Raw genomic sequence first — 12,906 nt, 5'->3', positions numbered from 1 at the left:
AAAGACGTGGCTTGGACTCCTCATGCATAGAAGGAAGCATGAGGTCAGTCTGTTACTCAACCCAGGTTGGCAAAGGGATTGTAGCGCCCATGGTTACATTAGACAATTGACACTGGGTAAAAAAAAAAGAGTTAAAAAAAAAACATGACACGTGGATATCTCCTTGTATTTGCCGTTCTGTCCTTGACATCAGCTGTGCAGTGTACTTTCCATTACGGTTGTCTCGTGTGACTTTAATCTTGTGTTCATACGGTCATAGGGACATAGGGACTTACACACAAAGCCAAATGTAGGAGCGGTTTGCACCTCTCAAACATTATTGCGACCATAGGTCACAGACAGTTTACTATGAACCCGGCAGATCTTGTCCATACGTCATTGGATCAATGGGTCAGTAATGCCTCAATGTCTATAGCTGACCTGTTGTGACATCACATTGTTGACTCATTGACCAAGACAACATGTTCTGGCAATCATGGAGATCCCTGATGTCATCAATATTAAGCCCATATCTGGCAATGCCCATATATGGACACTCCATATGGCCAAGACAGAATTCATTTGCAAATCAAGACTGCTGACTATCATCAAACCCTGGATATCCATACATGGGGACGACTGGATCATCCCTTAGATCTCCATATATGGAGCTGACCTCTACATCTGATTCCCAGATGATGGATGCCCTGTTAGGCATCGTGGGTTTTTCCCCAGTATGGACATGTTGGTGTGTCTTCAGGTGACCTAAGCGACTGAAACTCTTGTCACACTGTTTACAGACGAAGGGTTTTTCTCCACTGTGGACACGCTGGTGTGTTTTCAGGTTACCTAACAGACTGAAACTCTTGTCACACTGTTTGCAGACGAAGGGTTTTTCTCCACTGTGGACACGCTGGTGGCTCTTCAGAGTACCCAACACACTGAAACTCTTGTCACACTGTTTACAGACAAAGGGTTTTTCTCCAGTATGGACACGCTGGTGTGTCTTCAGATCACTCAATTGACTGAAACCCTTGTCACACTGCTTACACACAAAGGGTTTTTCTCCACTGTGGACACGCAGGTGTCTCTTCAGGTCACCTGACTGACTGAAACTCTTGTCACACTGTTTACAGACGAAGGGTTTTTCTCCACTGTGGACACTCTGGTGTGCATTCAGGTGACCTAACTGACTGAAACTCTTGTCACACTGTTTACACTTGAAAGGTTTTTCTGCTGTGTGGACATGCTGTGTCGATACCTCAATGAAACTCTTATCACAATCAAGGTTTTCTTTCCTGTGTAAGCCATCAAATGTTTCTTTACTTCTCCTGGCTGTGTTGAAGTCTGCGCAAGATCTTGGTTGGTTTGTGTCTCCTTGTTGCTGGCTGGTTACACAGATGAGGGGAGCTGTCCATTTGTCATTCTTTGACAGTAGAGGTTGTTGTGGCTCCTCTTCATGTTTTCCCGAGAGATGAAGGTGTATGGACATTCAGAACAGGAAGACACTCAGAATCTTGGAAGATTGGTTCACGGACACCGCTGCTGCTTTTCTTTGGCGCTGCTGCTTTCTTTGTCTTCTGCAGGCAGGAAAGATTTGGCTTTAATATAATTATTCTCTGGCAATATCACCTCTCTGACCGTCTGTAAAGAATTTCCTCTTCTCTCAGACTAAATGTGATGTTTAAACACTGTGTCACATATTATTCAGGTTGACCAGAGCTCTGGTCTGACGTCACACAACGCAAACTGTTGCCATCATTCCTAATAACACCGATTTGCACATCTGACAGTAGCAATTCATCCATCAGTGAATTGAATCATTGAATCAATGGATGATCAAACTGGGAAGTAAAGGCAGCTGGCAGTCTCAAAAAGTGTTTGAAAAACAACAAAAAAACAAAAAAAACATGACACATAGATATCTCCTTGTATGGGCTGTTTTGTCAGTGACATCGGTCTCTGAGTACTTTCCATTACGGTTGTCTCGTGTGACTTTAGCCTTGTGTTTATACGGTAATAGGGACATATAGGGACTTACACACAAAGCCAAACGTAGGAGCGGTTAGCACCGCTCAAAATTCTTTATTATTATTATTACCCTATTATTAAACCCTGCAGATCTTGTCCATACGTCATTGGGTCAGTGGGTCAGTAATGCCTCAATGTCTATAGCTGAGACAACATGTTCTGGCAATCATATATGGAGATCCCTGATGTCATCAATATTAAGCCCATATCTGGCAATGCCCATATATGGACACTCCATATGGCCAAGACAGAATTCATTTGCAAATCAAGACTGCTAATTGTCATCACCTGGATATCCATATATGAAGATCACGACACCAATCATCAAGGACGATGATACACGAAAGAAGAAGAAGAAACCCTGGATATCCATACATGGAGAAGACTGGATCATCACTTAGATCTCCATATATGAAGCCGACCTATACATCTGATTTCCAGATGATGCCCTGTTAGGCCAACCACACTAATAGAATCCCTTTTATGACAATTAATATTAAGCCCATATCTGGGAATGCCCATACAATAGAATCCCTTTTATGCCCATCTATATTAAGCCGGGGGAATCTGGGAATGCCCATACTGTATATGGACATATTGTGTCAGTCTAACCAGTGTGGTTGACGCAACACAAGTCACACTTAGTACTTACAAATGAACTCTGTCCTTGTCCCTTTTATGCCACCACTGAAAAGAATTCAAACTCACGATAATGACAACATGTTATTGTCAGATAGACTCACGAATATGTTAACGACACGTCCCACACAGTCACAGCAACCATGTGTTTCTCGAACGCTTGTTTACCTTAAAGAGGTGGTGCCATAGTGTTGTACTTTTTCTGTTTTGCATGTGTCCCTCATTACTCTAATACAACCGGGTTAGGGTCAGGTGTGGTTATAATGTGCAAATTTGGTTTGGTTTTTGGTTACTTCCTGAAAGCTGAAGCCTCTGAGTCAAAATGCCCAGTCGAAAAACACAGATTTAACTAGAAGCAGTGCTCTTCCGAGCACAGGTCTCCACCAGACTGTGCGTCCTGGTGGTGCAATCCTGCAAACTTTGGAAGCTAATATTAGCCAATCAGGATGGCATATGAAATATCATACGGATCGGACTTGATCACATGACTATAGAGATACTGTGTACCGATTTGCGTGATTTTTGGATAAAATCTCAAGGAGTAATATCCAAAAATGTGTTTTACATAAGTCGGCCCAAAGGTGGCGCTATAAAAGGCTTATGTGAAAAATGCAGGGCAAAGGTTTATCCTTAGCTTCTAGGGAGTGCGCTTACAAAGTTTGAAACTGATCGGTGGAGTTATACTGTAGGTAAAACCACAAATCGGCCTCTTATAGCGCCACCATGAGGCTGATTTAAAAAAAATGAAGTGGCATTTCTTCCTCGGCCTAGTGGGAACGTGTGTGCGCGATTTCATGATAATTGCACTTTGCGTTTGTGATTTGAGGCATTTTGTTCAAAACGGCTCGATCCCACAAACTTTGGAAGCCAATCTTAGCCAATCAGGATGGAATATGCAAAATTGGACAGATCCGTGTCGATCACATGACTGTCGAGATACTGCCTACCGATTTGTAGGATTTTTGGACAAAATCTGTAAGAGTAGTGCACAGAAATGTGTTTTGCGAACATCGGCCACTAGGTGGCGCTAGAAAAGGCCCATTTGAAAAATTTAGGGCAGAGGTTCTAGATTGGCTTCCAGGGAATGTGTGTGCTCACTTTGGCAGCGACCGGGCCAACAGCGACTGAGATTAGGCGCTCACAAACTGCGAGGACGCACGGACGGACGGACGGACGCACGGACGGACGGACGGACGCACGGACGGACGGACGGAGGGGAAAACATACTCTCCCTCAGCCTTCGGCTGGTGGAGACAATGAATCATATAATCATCCCCTCCCCTTTTACCATTCTTAAACTGTGTGTGTGGCTAACTTCAGCTGGGTCACCACCCACCTGACAACCAGGCATACTTAATGAACTGGTGGCCACATAATAACATGATTTGAACACTTTCTGTACACTTTTTTAAAGCTTCCTCCTAGTATAATCATAATACCTGATGATCATGTTTTAGGGATGAAAAAAATCATGGCACCCCATCTTTAATGTGGAACTTGTATTCCTACAGTGCTCTGGCACAAACCATTGAATTATTTCATATAACTAGAGAAGCACAGCTAGCTCTGGAGCCGTTTACACAATTTCAGTTTGAAGTGTAAAATGTGTTGATAGGTACTCAAATAAACCCAATGAGTGCAGTTGTTCTGAAATTAACTGTCAAGTGCTCTGATTAAAAACCCCAAGAGAGATAGGAACCCATGAAAAGTTCAACTCTGATTTTCTTTTTTTAAATTCACGAAATATGTCTGTTAATCAGTAATTCATGTCTAGCCATGTCCAACCAACATGTAACAGTCATGTTGGTTTTGGTGGAATGTTGGGTGATATGTCTATTAATCAGTAATTTGTGTGCGTGTGTGTGTCTGTGTGTGTGTGCGTGTGTGTGTCTGTGAGACAGTGCCGGGAGATGATCCCTTCATTCCGGGCTTTCCTCAAGAGAGCAGACAGAACTCTTGCAACACACATGCTGAGGTAATTGCCATGTCACGTACACCCGCTGGTCGCAAGTTAAAATGATCGTCCCCCAAGCCTCCTGTGACTCTGCTGCCTTCTCTGGCTCAATGAATAAATAAAAGGGACTGCAAACTTGTAAGACATTGATGTGTCATGTGATTTGTTTGTTTACAGCCTACAGGAGCTCTTACTGTGTCCAGTGTGGCGAGTGGAGGAGTACGTGACTCTGCTCCAGGCGTTGTCTCTACACACGCACCCAGGTCACCCTGACCACACGCATCTGTCATCTGCTCTCAACACGCTACAGCGCTACAGGGGATTCATCCACAAGGTTAGGACACACAGAGGCATGCATGCGTGCCATGAACGAATAGTGTTGTCAGAACCAGCATCAATGGTCAAGTGGTTTATACATATGGCTCCTTTAATCATCTGCCTATACCTATCGGTGCCCGTCTGCCCGATGCTCTGTTGTTTCATGTATCCATGCCACACTAACCATGCACATTTATATTCCTGCTGCTATTTTATTCACTGTATATGTTTTCCACCTGCATGAGAAGCATTTCTGCCTTTGCTCCGTGGTAGTGCCACCTATCCATTGTCAAGAAAATGTAGCATGTTATTTATGTATACATAGGACTTTGTTTCTTCCTGTTATTTTGACTTTGTTGTGTCTTTCTTGTGGTATATTGCATTTCTCTCTCTTCTTTGTGTCTCAGCTGAAGAGGAACTCAGAGAGAGACACATTAATGGAGGAAACACAGAAGATGATTCAATGCTGCCCGGTAAAACAACTTGAAAGAGTTATTTCTTTGTTTCTTTCTCTCTCTCTCACACACACATTGCCTGAATCTTTAAGCGTGTGTTTATCTGTCAGACTGTGTTATTTGTAATTTGTGTGTAGAACCTGTGTGAAGGGAACAGACGGCTGATTGTGATCCAAGATGCTGCTCTGCTCAGAAGCACTGATGAGGACATTCCAGACTCTCTCAGGTAACACAACCACACCTCACATAATGGTTCCAGAACGTTCTCTGCATTTGTTGTACATTGTAAGGAGTACCGAACGAAGATAGATGGATACCTTTATTGGTCCCGTGGGAGAAATAGGCACCAGAGACAGCACAGCAGTAAAGCAGCAGTCAGGGTTAACATCAGTAGGACAATTCAGGTGTCAGACAGTTAAGAGCTCAGTTATAAAAACAAACAATTCCTCAAATACACACTTGGATCAAGTTCCAATGGAGGTACATAATACTCACGGTGGCGCACTCGGTAGCGCTGTCGCCTCACAGCTAGAAGGTCCCAGGGTTTATTCCTGCCGGGGACACTGAGGACTCTAGCCAGCCGGAGCGACTGATGGAGGGGAAAGGAACTGGTTGGAATAATGTGTTCCTTCCTTGTGCTATGTCCAACCGGGGAAACTCCCCCCCCCCCCTGTCAGGTGATAAGAAGCGGCCTGCTCACTCCTCATGCATCGAAGGAAGCATGAGCTCAGTTTCGGGGCTCTCGCCAGGTTGGCAGAGAGAGAGTAGTGCCTAGGATTACAGCTTAGGCAATTGGCACAGGGTGAAAAATGGGCTACAAAATCCACTGGGATCCATGGGATAAAAATGTAAAAATAAAACAATAATAATAGAAAGATGCAATTTGAAATTGCGAGTGTGGTTGCTGACGGTTGCTGACTATATTCTACAGTAAGCTAATTCTAGTCATGTGACGCTCGGCCAATTGATTCCCTGTTGATTCCCACTCCCATTGATTCCCTACTGATTCCCACTCCCATTGATTCCCTATTGATTCCCTATCCCTGCCATTTCCAAAGGCAGCGGAAAAAGTTACCCTAGAGGTCTATGGGGCTTTTAAGCCGTGACATCATTTTGTAGTCAGACCTCCAAGCAGATTTATTGTCAATATCTGTCCCTCGCTATATTTCAACAGATCCGAGACAAAAATAACGACTAAAGTATAATTCTACCACTTTCCTTTCAACAACAAAGAGAAGAAAAATTAGTAAATAGTAAAAATAGTAAAAAGATTAGCTTTTTTGGGGGGCAATAGTTCTCCTCTGCCTACAAAATGATGTCAGACTTAACAGCCCCATAAACAGTTACCCTAGAAGTCTATAAAGTTTCCCTAGTACTATAATGTGTTGCCCTGTTGGGCAACCACACTAATAATGTTGTGTGTGATTAGAACGTATGAGCAGGTGTCCGATGTGGGTCTGTTCCTGTTCAACGATGCGCTGGTCCTGACCCAGCGGACTGTGGCTCACGTGCCTTTCGCCCTCTCCTGCTGCTGCACGCACACCTTCCTGGCCTCGGTGGCGCTCGCCAGCCTGGCGTTCAGAGAAGTCCTGCACACGCGCTGTGAGTATATGCCAGGGGTTCCCAAACTTTTTTGTCTCAGGGCACCCCATAAATATGTTTTTAATCCGAGGCACCCCTATATTATAATTTTCACTCCCAGCACCTTATATTTATAGCATATCGTCGTTGTCGGGTGGAAACCTTGTATGTCCAAAACCGTTCGTTTTGTATCGATCATCTATAAAATGTACTAAACTAGTGAAAACAGCCGATCTACATGCACACAACGCCTCGCATTGCGAGGCGTTGTGTGCTTGTAGATCGGCTGTTTTCACTAGTTTTGTGCGACAGAGCTTTCTGCCTGACAGTGACAATATTTTAGTGATTATGTTGCGTGGAAAACTTTGAGATAATAGCCATTTTGGTTAGAACTGACTGAAAATAACTTTGTACTTCAAGTTTAAAATGATACTAAATATTTTTTCAAGTGTCCAAATAAATTCCAAATATTATCTTGCGGCACCCCTGGACTGCCGTCACGGCACCCCAGGGTGCCCCGTCACCCACTTTGAAAACCCCTGGTCTATGCGGTGTGGTCTCTCATGCACACAGCTTGAGGCACGGAATAGCATGTATTGATGTATTCATCACTTTGAAAATGATCTAAACTAGTGAAAATAGCCGATCTACAAGCACACACCGCCTCGCGCCGCGACTAGTCTTGTGCGACAGTCTTGTATGATGCAGCAGGGCTTTTACTTAAATCTGAGATACGAGGTTTCTGCCGGACAGTGACAATGCACAATAAAGTTGACTATTTCTCCCCTCTCCCTTTCTCTCTCTCTCTCTCTCTCTCTCTCTCTCTCTCTTTCTCTCTTCCATCCTTTCATTTCTCAAGATGTGTGTCACGCCTTCGTCCTTCAGGGCCCCAGTCGTTCCTGGGTATGTGCCACAGAGACAGGGGAGGAGAGGGAGATGTTCCTCTCAGCGCTGCGCTTGGCCATAAACGGTGCCGTGACCAATCACCGCTGACAGTACAGTGACCAGGGGCGTCACAAGGGGGGTGGGGAAAGTGGGACTGAGTTACTAGGGCCCAAGGTGGAGGGGCCTTAATTATTTTATACTTTAGCTATTGAAAAATAGCAGATATACAAGCTCACAGCGCGGCACCGAGTGCCGCTCTGCGAGCTTGTAGATCTGCTATTTTGGAAAAGTTGTGAAAATGTGTGCAAATCTTTGAATATAATGTATTTTTTAAGCAAAAATTGTTTTGCTTCGGAGGGGGTCCCTGGAACTAAATATTTTGAGATGGGGGTCCATGACCAAATACATATAATTTTGGGGGTCCTTCACATGAAAAGGTTTGAGCACCACTGACATAGAAACATAGGTTTTTCAAAAAAACCTTAGAAGGATTTGAAATATTTAAAGACTTGTTCATGATTTTTCAAAAAATAGCAGATCTACAAGCTCGCAGCACAGCACTCGGTGCTGCACTGTGAGCTTGTAGTTCTGCTATTTTTCTAGTATAGTTAAAATACTAAATAATGCATTCCCAGGCTAAATGGGTTAAACTATGAAGAACATTCATGGGGGGCCTGCAATGAATATGAATATGAATATGAATAATAATAATGTAAAATAATCTAAATATCCCCAACATCCATTATCTGGGGGTGGAACATTTGCCAAAAAAGATTTTTGGCAGAGACATTTGGTGAAGAGTGAAAAGAGTATGTTATTTCCAGGTCCGTTTGACCATTTATAGAGGGTTTAAGTGGTACCGGATATGCAGCTCTGCAAATAAAAGTTGAATTGATCCCGGTGCATGACAGAGCGCAATTTCATGATAAATTTAAATCTCCACGATACGATTATAGACATAGTGATTGCTTTTTATTACGATAAACAATAATAACGATTATCGTCCCATAGCGTCCTATTTGTCTTTCTGTCAGCAATAAGCGCATGCAAGGCTGCTGGTGCTCAAGGGGAGGCGTTCAGTGTACAAGTACTCTTCAACATGAAGCCAGGAGCTGTGGATCGAACTTGGAATTGTTCCCAGGCGGATTCTACTGAGCCACTGCCGGTATGAACCAAACCAAACATCCACAGTCCATACCCTGGTCTGCCTGAGAAGTGGTCAACATCATGCAGATTTTCGTAAAAAAAAAAAAAAAAAAAAAAAAGATTTCATATATGAAATACATGTGACAGTGGCTGTCACATGTGCATGAAAGCGAATGAGAGCCGCATTTCGACAAGTCCCGGAAAATACGCACTGTGATTGGCTGGCGTCGCTTTGAATGACAACCGTGCAAGGCGGAATCTCGCTACACCCCACCGAGGTTAGGGTTAGGGTTAGGTTTAGTTCAGGCATAGTTTTACTGAGGTTAGGGTTAGGTTAATGTTCAGGCATAGTTTTACTGAGGTTAGGGTTTGGGTTAGGTTTAGTTGTGGAAAAGATGTAGTAAATATTGACCAAGGGACTGCTTCCGCGTCGGAAATGCGGCTCAAAGGGACTTCAGCCAATCACCCGCTGGCAGGGTGGGGTTTGTCAAAAAACGGCTGTATATCGCTATCATGCGGCCATCTAGGAAATGGGAAGGTTTCCGGTTTGACCCCCTGACTCCTCCTGACTTTGTGTTGAAGTGTCCTTGAGTGGTTTCTTCCACCATCTGTGTGTGAATGGTTGAAAGTAACACTCATCGTAAAGCCCATTGGATAAAGGTGCTATAGAAACGCAGACTATAAGGCCCAGAGCTTTGGTCTGCCCTACAGAATTGCATCTCCTCAGAAATCAGCCTCATTACCCTACAGCATGCCTGGCTTCAGTAAACCACATGGTGGCAATATTGGCTTCTTTCAGAAGTTCTCCTGACTTGTTGGGTAGCCCAAATTCTGTGAGTGAATATACAGAAGATCCATAAAAAAATAAAAATAAAGAAAACATATCTCCACAAATCATCACTGATGTCAGAAACCTCACACTGGATTTCAAGCAACTCTGACTTCATAAGGTTGACATTTCTGTATTATATTTCCTTATTTTGAGTGGACTATTGTGTAATATTGTAATATTTCACTGCATGCGCTATGTATCTAGAATAAATGAAAAGTTTCCATTTTGAATTAGATTACAGAAGAAAAAAACTTTTACAGAATATTCTATAATTTTAGATGGATCTGTATTATGGATAAATAAACACAGATTCTGGCAGGTTGTCTGTTTTTTAATAAATACATAATCTCTTCAGAACTTGGAAATGCCAAAGCAACTCAACTCAAGTCAATTTGAAATATGTTATTTAGGTGTAGTTGGGTTCAGATAAGAAAAGAGTTGGAAGATCTTTTCACCACGATTCCTTTCTCATTGGGTCTTTAAAATCTGCTCTTCTCCATTTACAAAAATGTGTATGTATACATTGTTTCCTGTAATGCTGCCTTTCACATGCTCAATTCTGCTCATACAGCACTCCCAAGTACAACATGCATACTGGTTGTCTTAGACAGTATTATTGATGTTAAGTTTTAACAGAGTACCATTGTAGTATTCAAAAGAGAAACATTGCTTATATTTTCACTGTGTTAAATCAACTTGTTTCTGAGCATTGGTGTATGTCTTTCCACAGTCATTTCTGAGCATTGATGTATGTCTTTCCACAGTCAGGTTTTCCCAAAGGAATATTGTAGGCTTCATCAACTGGTCCATATATTAAAGATTAAGACCATACACTGGTTTTGGAAATGAGAGACAACCAGAACATTGTCTTAATCTGTATAAATCCATCAGGAAATGATCTGTACCCTGTTCTAAAAAGTAGGGAGTTTGCATGGCTTCTATGACAATGGGCTTACAACAACACAACAAGTGTACGGTATTCAGACAGTGTTCAGAATGTGGGTGGTATGGATTTCTGTAGCGTTTTCAACATACTGTATTTCAACATGATCAAATACTGAGAGAAAGAGAGTGTAAAACTAGCAGTACTACTATATAACTACAACTACAACATATGTATGATATGGCGGTTGCAAGTGTCTAAGTTTCTTTAAGTCGTGTGCAAAGTAAATCAACAAATAGTTACAATGTTATCACTTTACCCAAACTAAATTATTCTAGAGAGTCTAGACTCTAGACTCTAGTCTAGACCATAATAATTATGAGAAACACCTAGGCAAGGTATAAAAAAAACTTTATTGATAACCAAAAATAACAGAAATGTTAAATTCGAGATTATCACTTAAGCTGCATTACAACACAGATATAACACATTTATTTACATTATTGTCATTTTAAAAAAAGGGAAAAAAAGAACTTACCTCCATTCATAGAATCGGATGAAATAAGTGATTTACAATTACACACAGCAGTAAAAATGACAATACAGACAGGTTTTAAACAATATCACAATTTAACCTTAGTGTTCTTCATAACTATGTTAGTTTATTCATTTACCTAGATTATGGTGCCTACAGTAGGCTACTTAACAAAACAAATCAGTAACTGATTAGCCTAAGACATCTCAGTCTAGACAGCATCTAAATTATAACTAAATGTTTGGGATTGTAATTTGAATTTAGAATCAGTGTACAGTGTCTACCTTAAAGTATGAAAAAGCCTATGAACATGAAAATAAATCAGTCCTCATAGCACCTCCAAAGAGATTTCATTAGGGTTTTGAGATGGAAAGGTCTTTAAGGGAATCATTGTCTCAAAGAATTTTAGTTTCATTCACCAGTTAGTACAAGAATTATGGGTTGCTTGCAGTAATAATTCCTCAGTTATATGGCTTGGTTGTCAACGTGTTATACTGGCGGTTGGCGTGGAGGCATTGCTTTACGCTTACAAACTATTTCAGGCTCAGGTTAGCTCAATGTTTTTGTGCCATTAAGTGACATCTGCATGGTGGATGAAAAATGAACAATACAACGGTCAAAGAACCCCTTTAAAGGACAACTCCAGACTAAATAACATCTATTCATTCATTTTCCTACTTATATTCATCCCAAATGACTGTCCATTAGGCAGAAATGCCCCTGTCGTCCCAACAGACCCCAGCAGCCCTCATAGCATAGAGTGCAGCCCATAAGCCTATCGCTTTTATGCTATTTGGTGCAGCCAAAAGTGTTTCATTTTTTCATCAATTTGTTATTAGTTTTCATTACAGACGCATCCATGCCATCGTCCCACACAAGCCTCCACACTCTGCTGTTGGCCAAGTCCCGGAAAAGATGCTCTGTGATTGATTGGCAGTTGTGCCGAATGCCCACCCCCAAAACATGATTTATGAGACTGTGGCGGCTTGTGTGGGACAACCAAGGCATTGATCTGTTTGTAATGACAACTAGTAACACATTCATGGGGGGGGGGGGGGGGGAGACTGCAAAAAGTATGTTTTTGCCTTGTTTTACTGTTTTTTTTTTTGCCTTGTTTTAAACCTGTAGCACTTTGAGATTTGTAAGAATGTAAAGCACGTTATAAATACATGTATTATTTTATTATTAGCCTATTATAGATCCCATTTGGGATAAATATAAGTAGGAAAATGAGCGTAGAATAGATGTTATTTGGTGCAGAGTTGTCCTTTAATAATAGCCTACTCGGTGGTGGAAAGTACATTTACTTGAGTAGCCTACTGTACTTTACTGGAGTATTTCCAATTATCATCAGTACTTATACTTTTACTTACTTAGGCTACATTTTGATGCCAATACTTTTGGCCTATTTTGAATTCTGGACATTCACTTGTAGGCCTAAACAGAGTATTTCCAGTTTATTTTACTCAAGTAAAACATTTGAGTGCTTTTCCCACCACTGAGCTAAGCTTAATTAGCTAAGTGTGATCACAATCTGCGATGGACTAGGTTCAGGTTGTTGTTGCTGGTGGCTGCAGATGGAGGAGGGGGGGTGGTGGTGGTGGTGGTGGGCACGGGGGGCGGCGGTCCCACCGGGACCCCGTTGGTTCCTTTCAGGTTCGGGGGGCT

The 12,906-nt window shown here is 42.1% G+C and overlaps 1 protein-coding gene across 1 annotated transcript in view; it reads left to right on the top strand.

The window, feature by feature from the left end:
• ect2l (epithelial cell transforming 2 like) overlaps positions 1–7,950 on the top strand; it is a gene marked incomplete at both ends in the record, with an annotated part of 27,595 nt that extends 19,645 nt beyond the window's left edge. Inside the window, 6 exons of the mRNA XM_080720390.1 lie at positions 4,551–4,624; positions 4,781–4,937; positions 5,329–5,394; positions 5,514–5,602; positions 6,806–6,978; positions 7,817–7,950. Coding sequence (XP_080576516.1) covers positions 4,551–4,624; positions 4,781–4,937; positions 5,329–5,394; positions 5,514–5,602; positions 6,806–6,978; positions 7,817–7,950 — 693 coding nt within the window. The remainder of the gene's footprint in view (positions 1–4,550; positions 4,625–4,780; positions 4,938–5,328; positions 5,395–5,513; positions 5,603–6,805; positions 6,979–7,816) is intronic.
• Positions 7,951–12,906: the final 4,956 nt, after the last annotated feature.

This window comes from Nannobrachium achirus, assembly GCF_963921795.1.
Source record: "Nannobrachium achirus genome assembly, chromosome: 24".
NCBI lineage: Eukaryota > Metazoa > Chordata > Actinopteri > Myctophiformes > Myctophidae > Nannobrachium > Nannobrachium achirus.
This window is presented reverse-complemented; position numbering and strand designations above follow the sequence as displayed.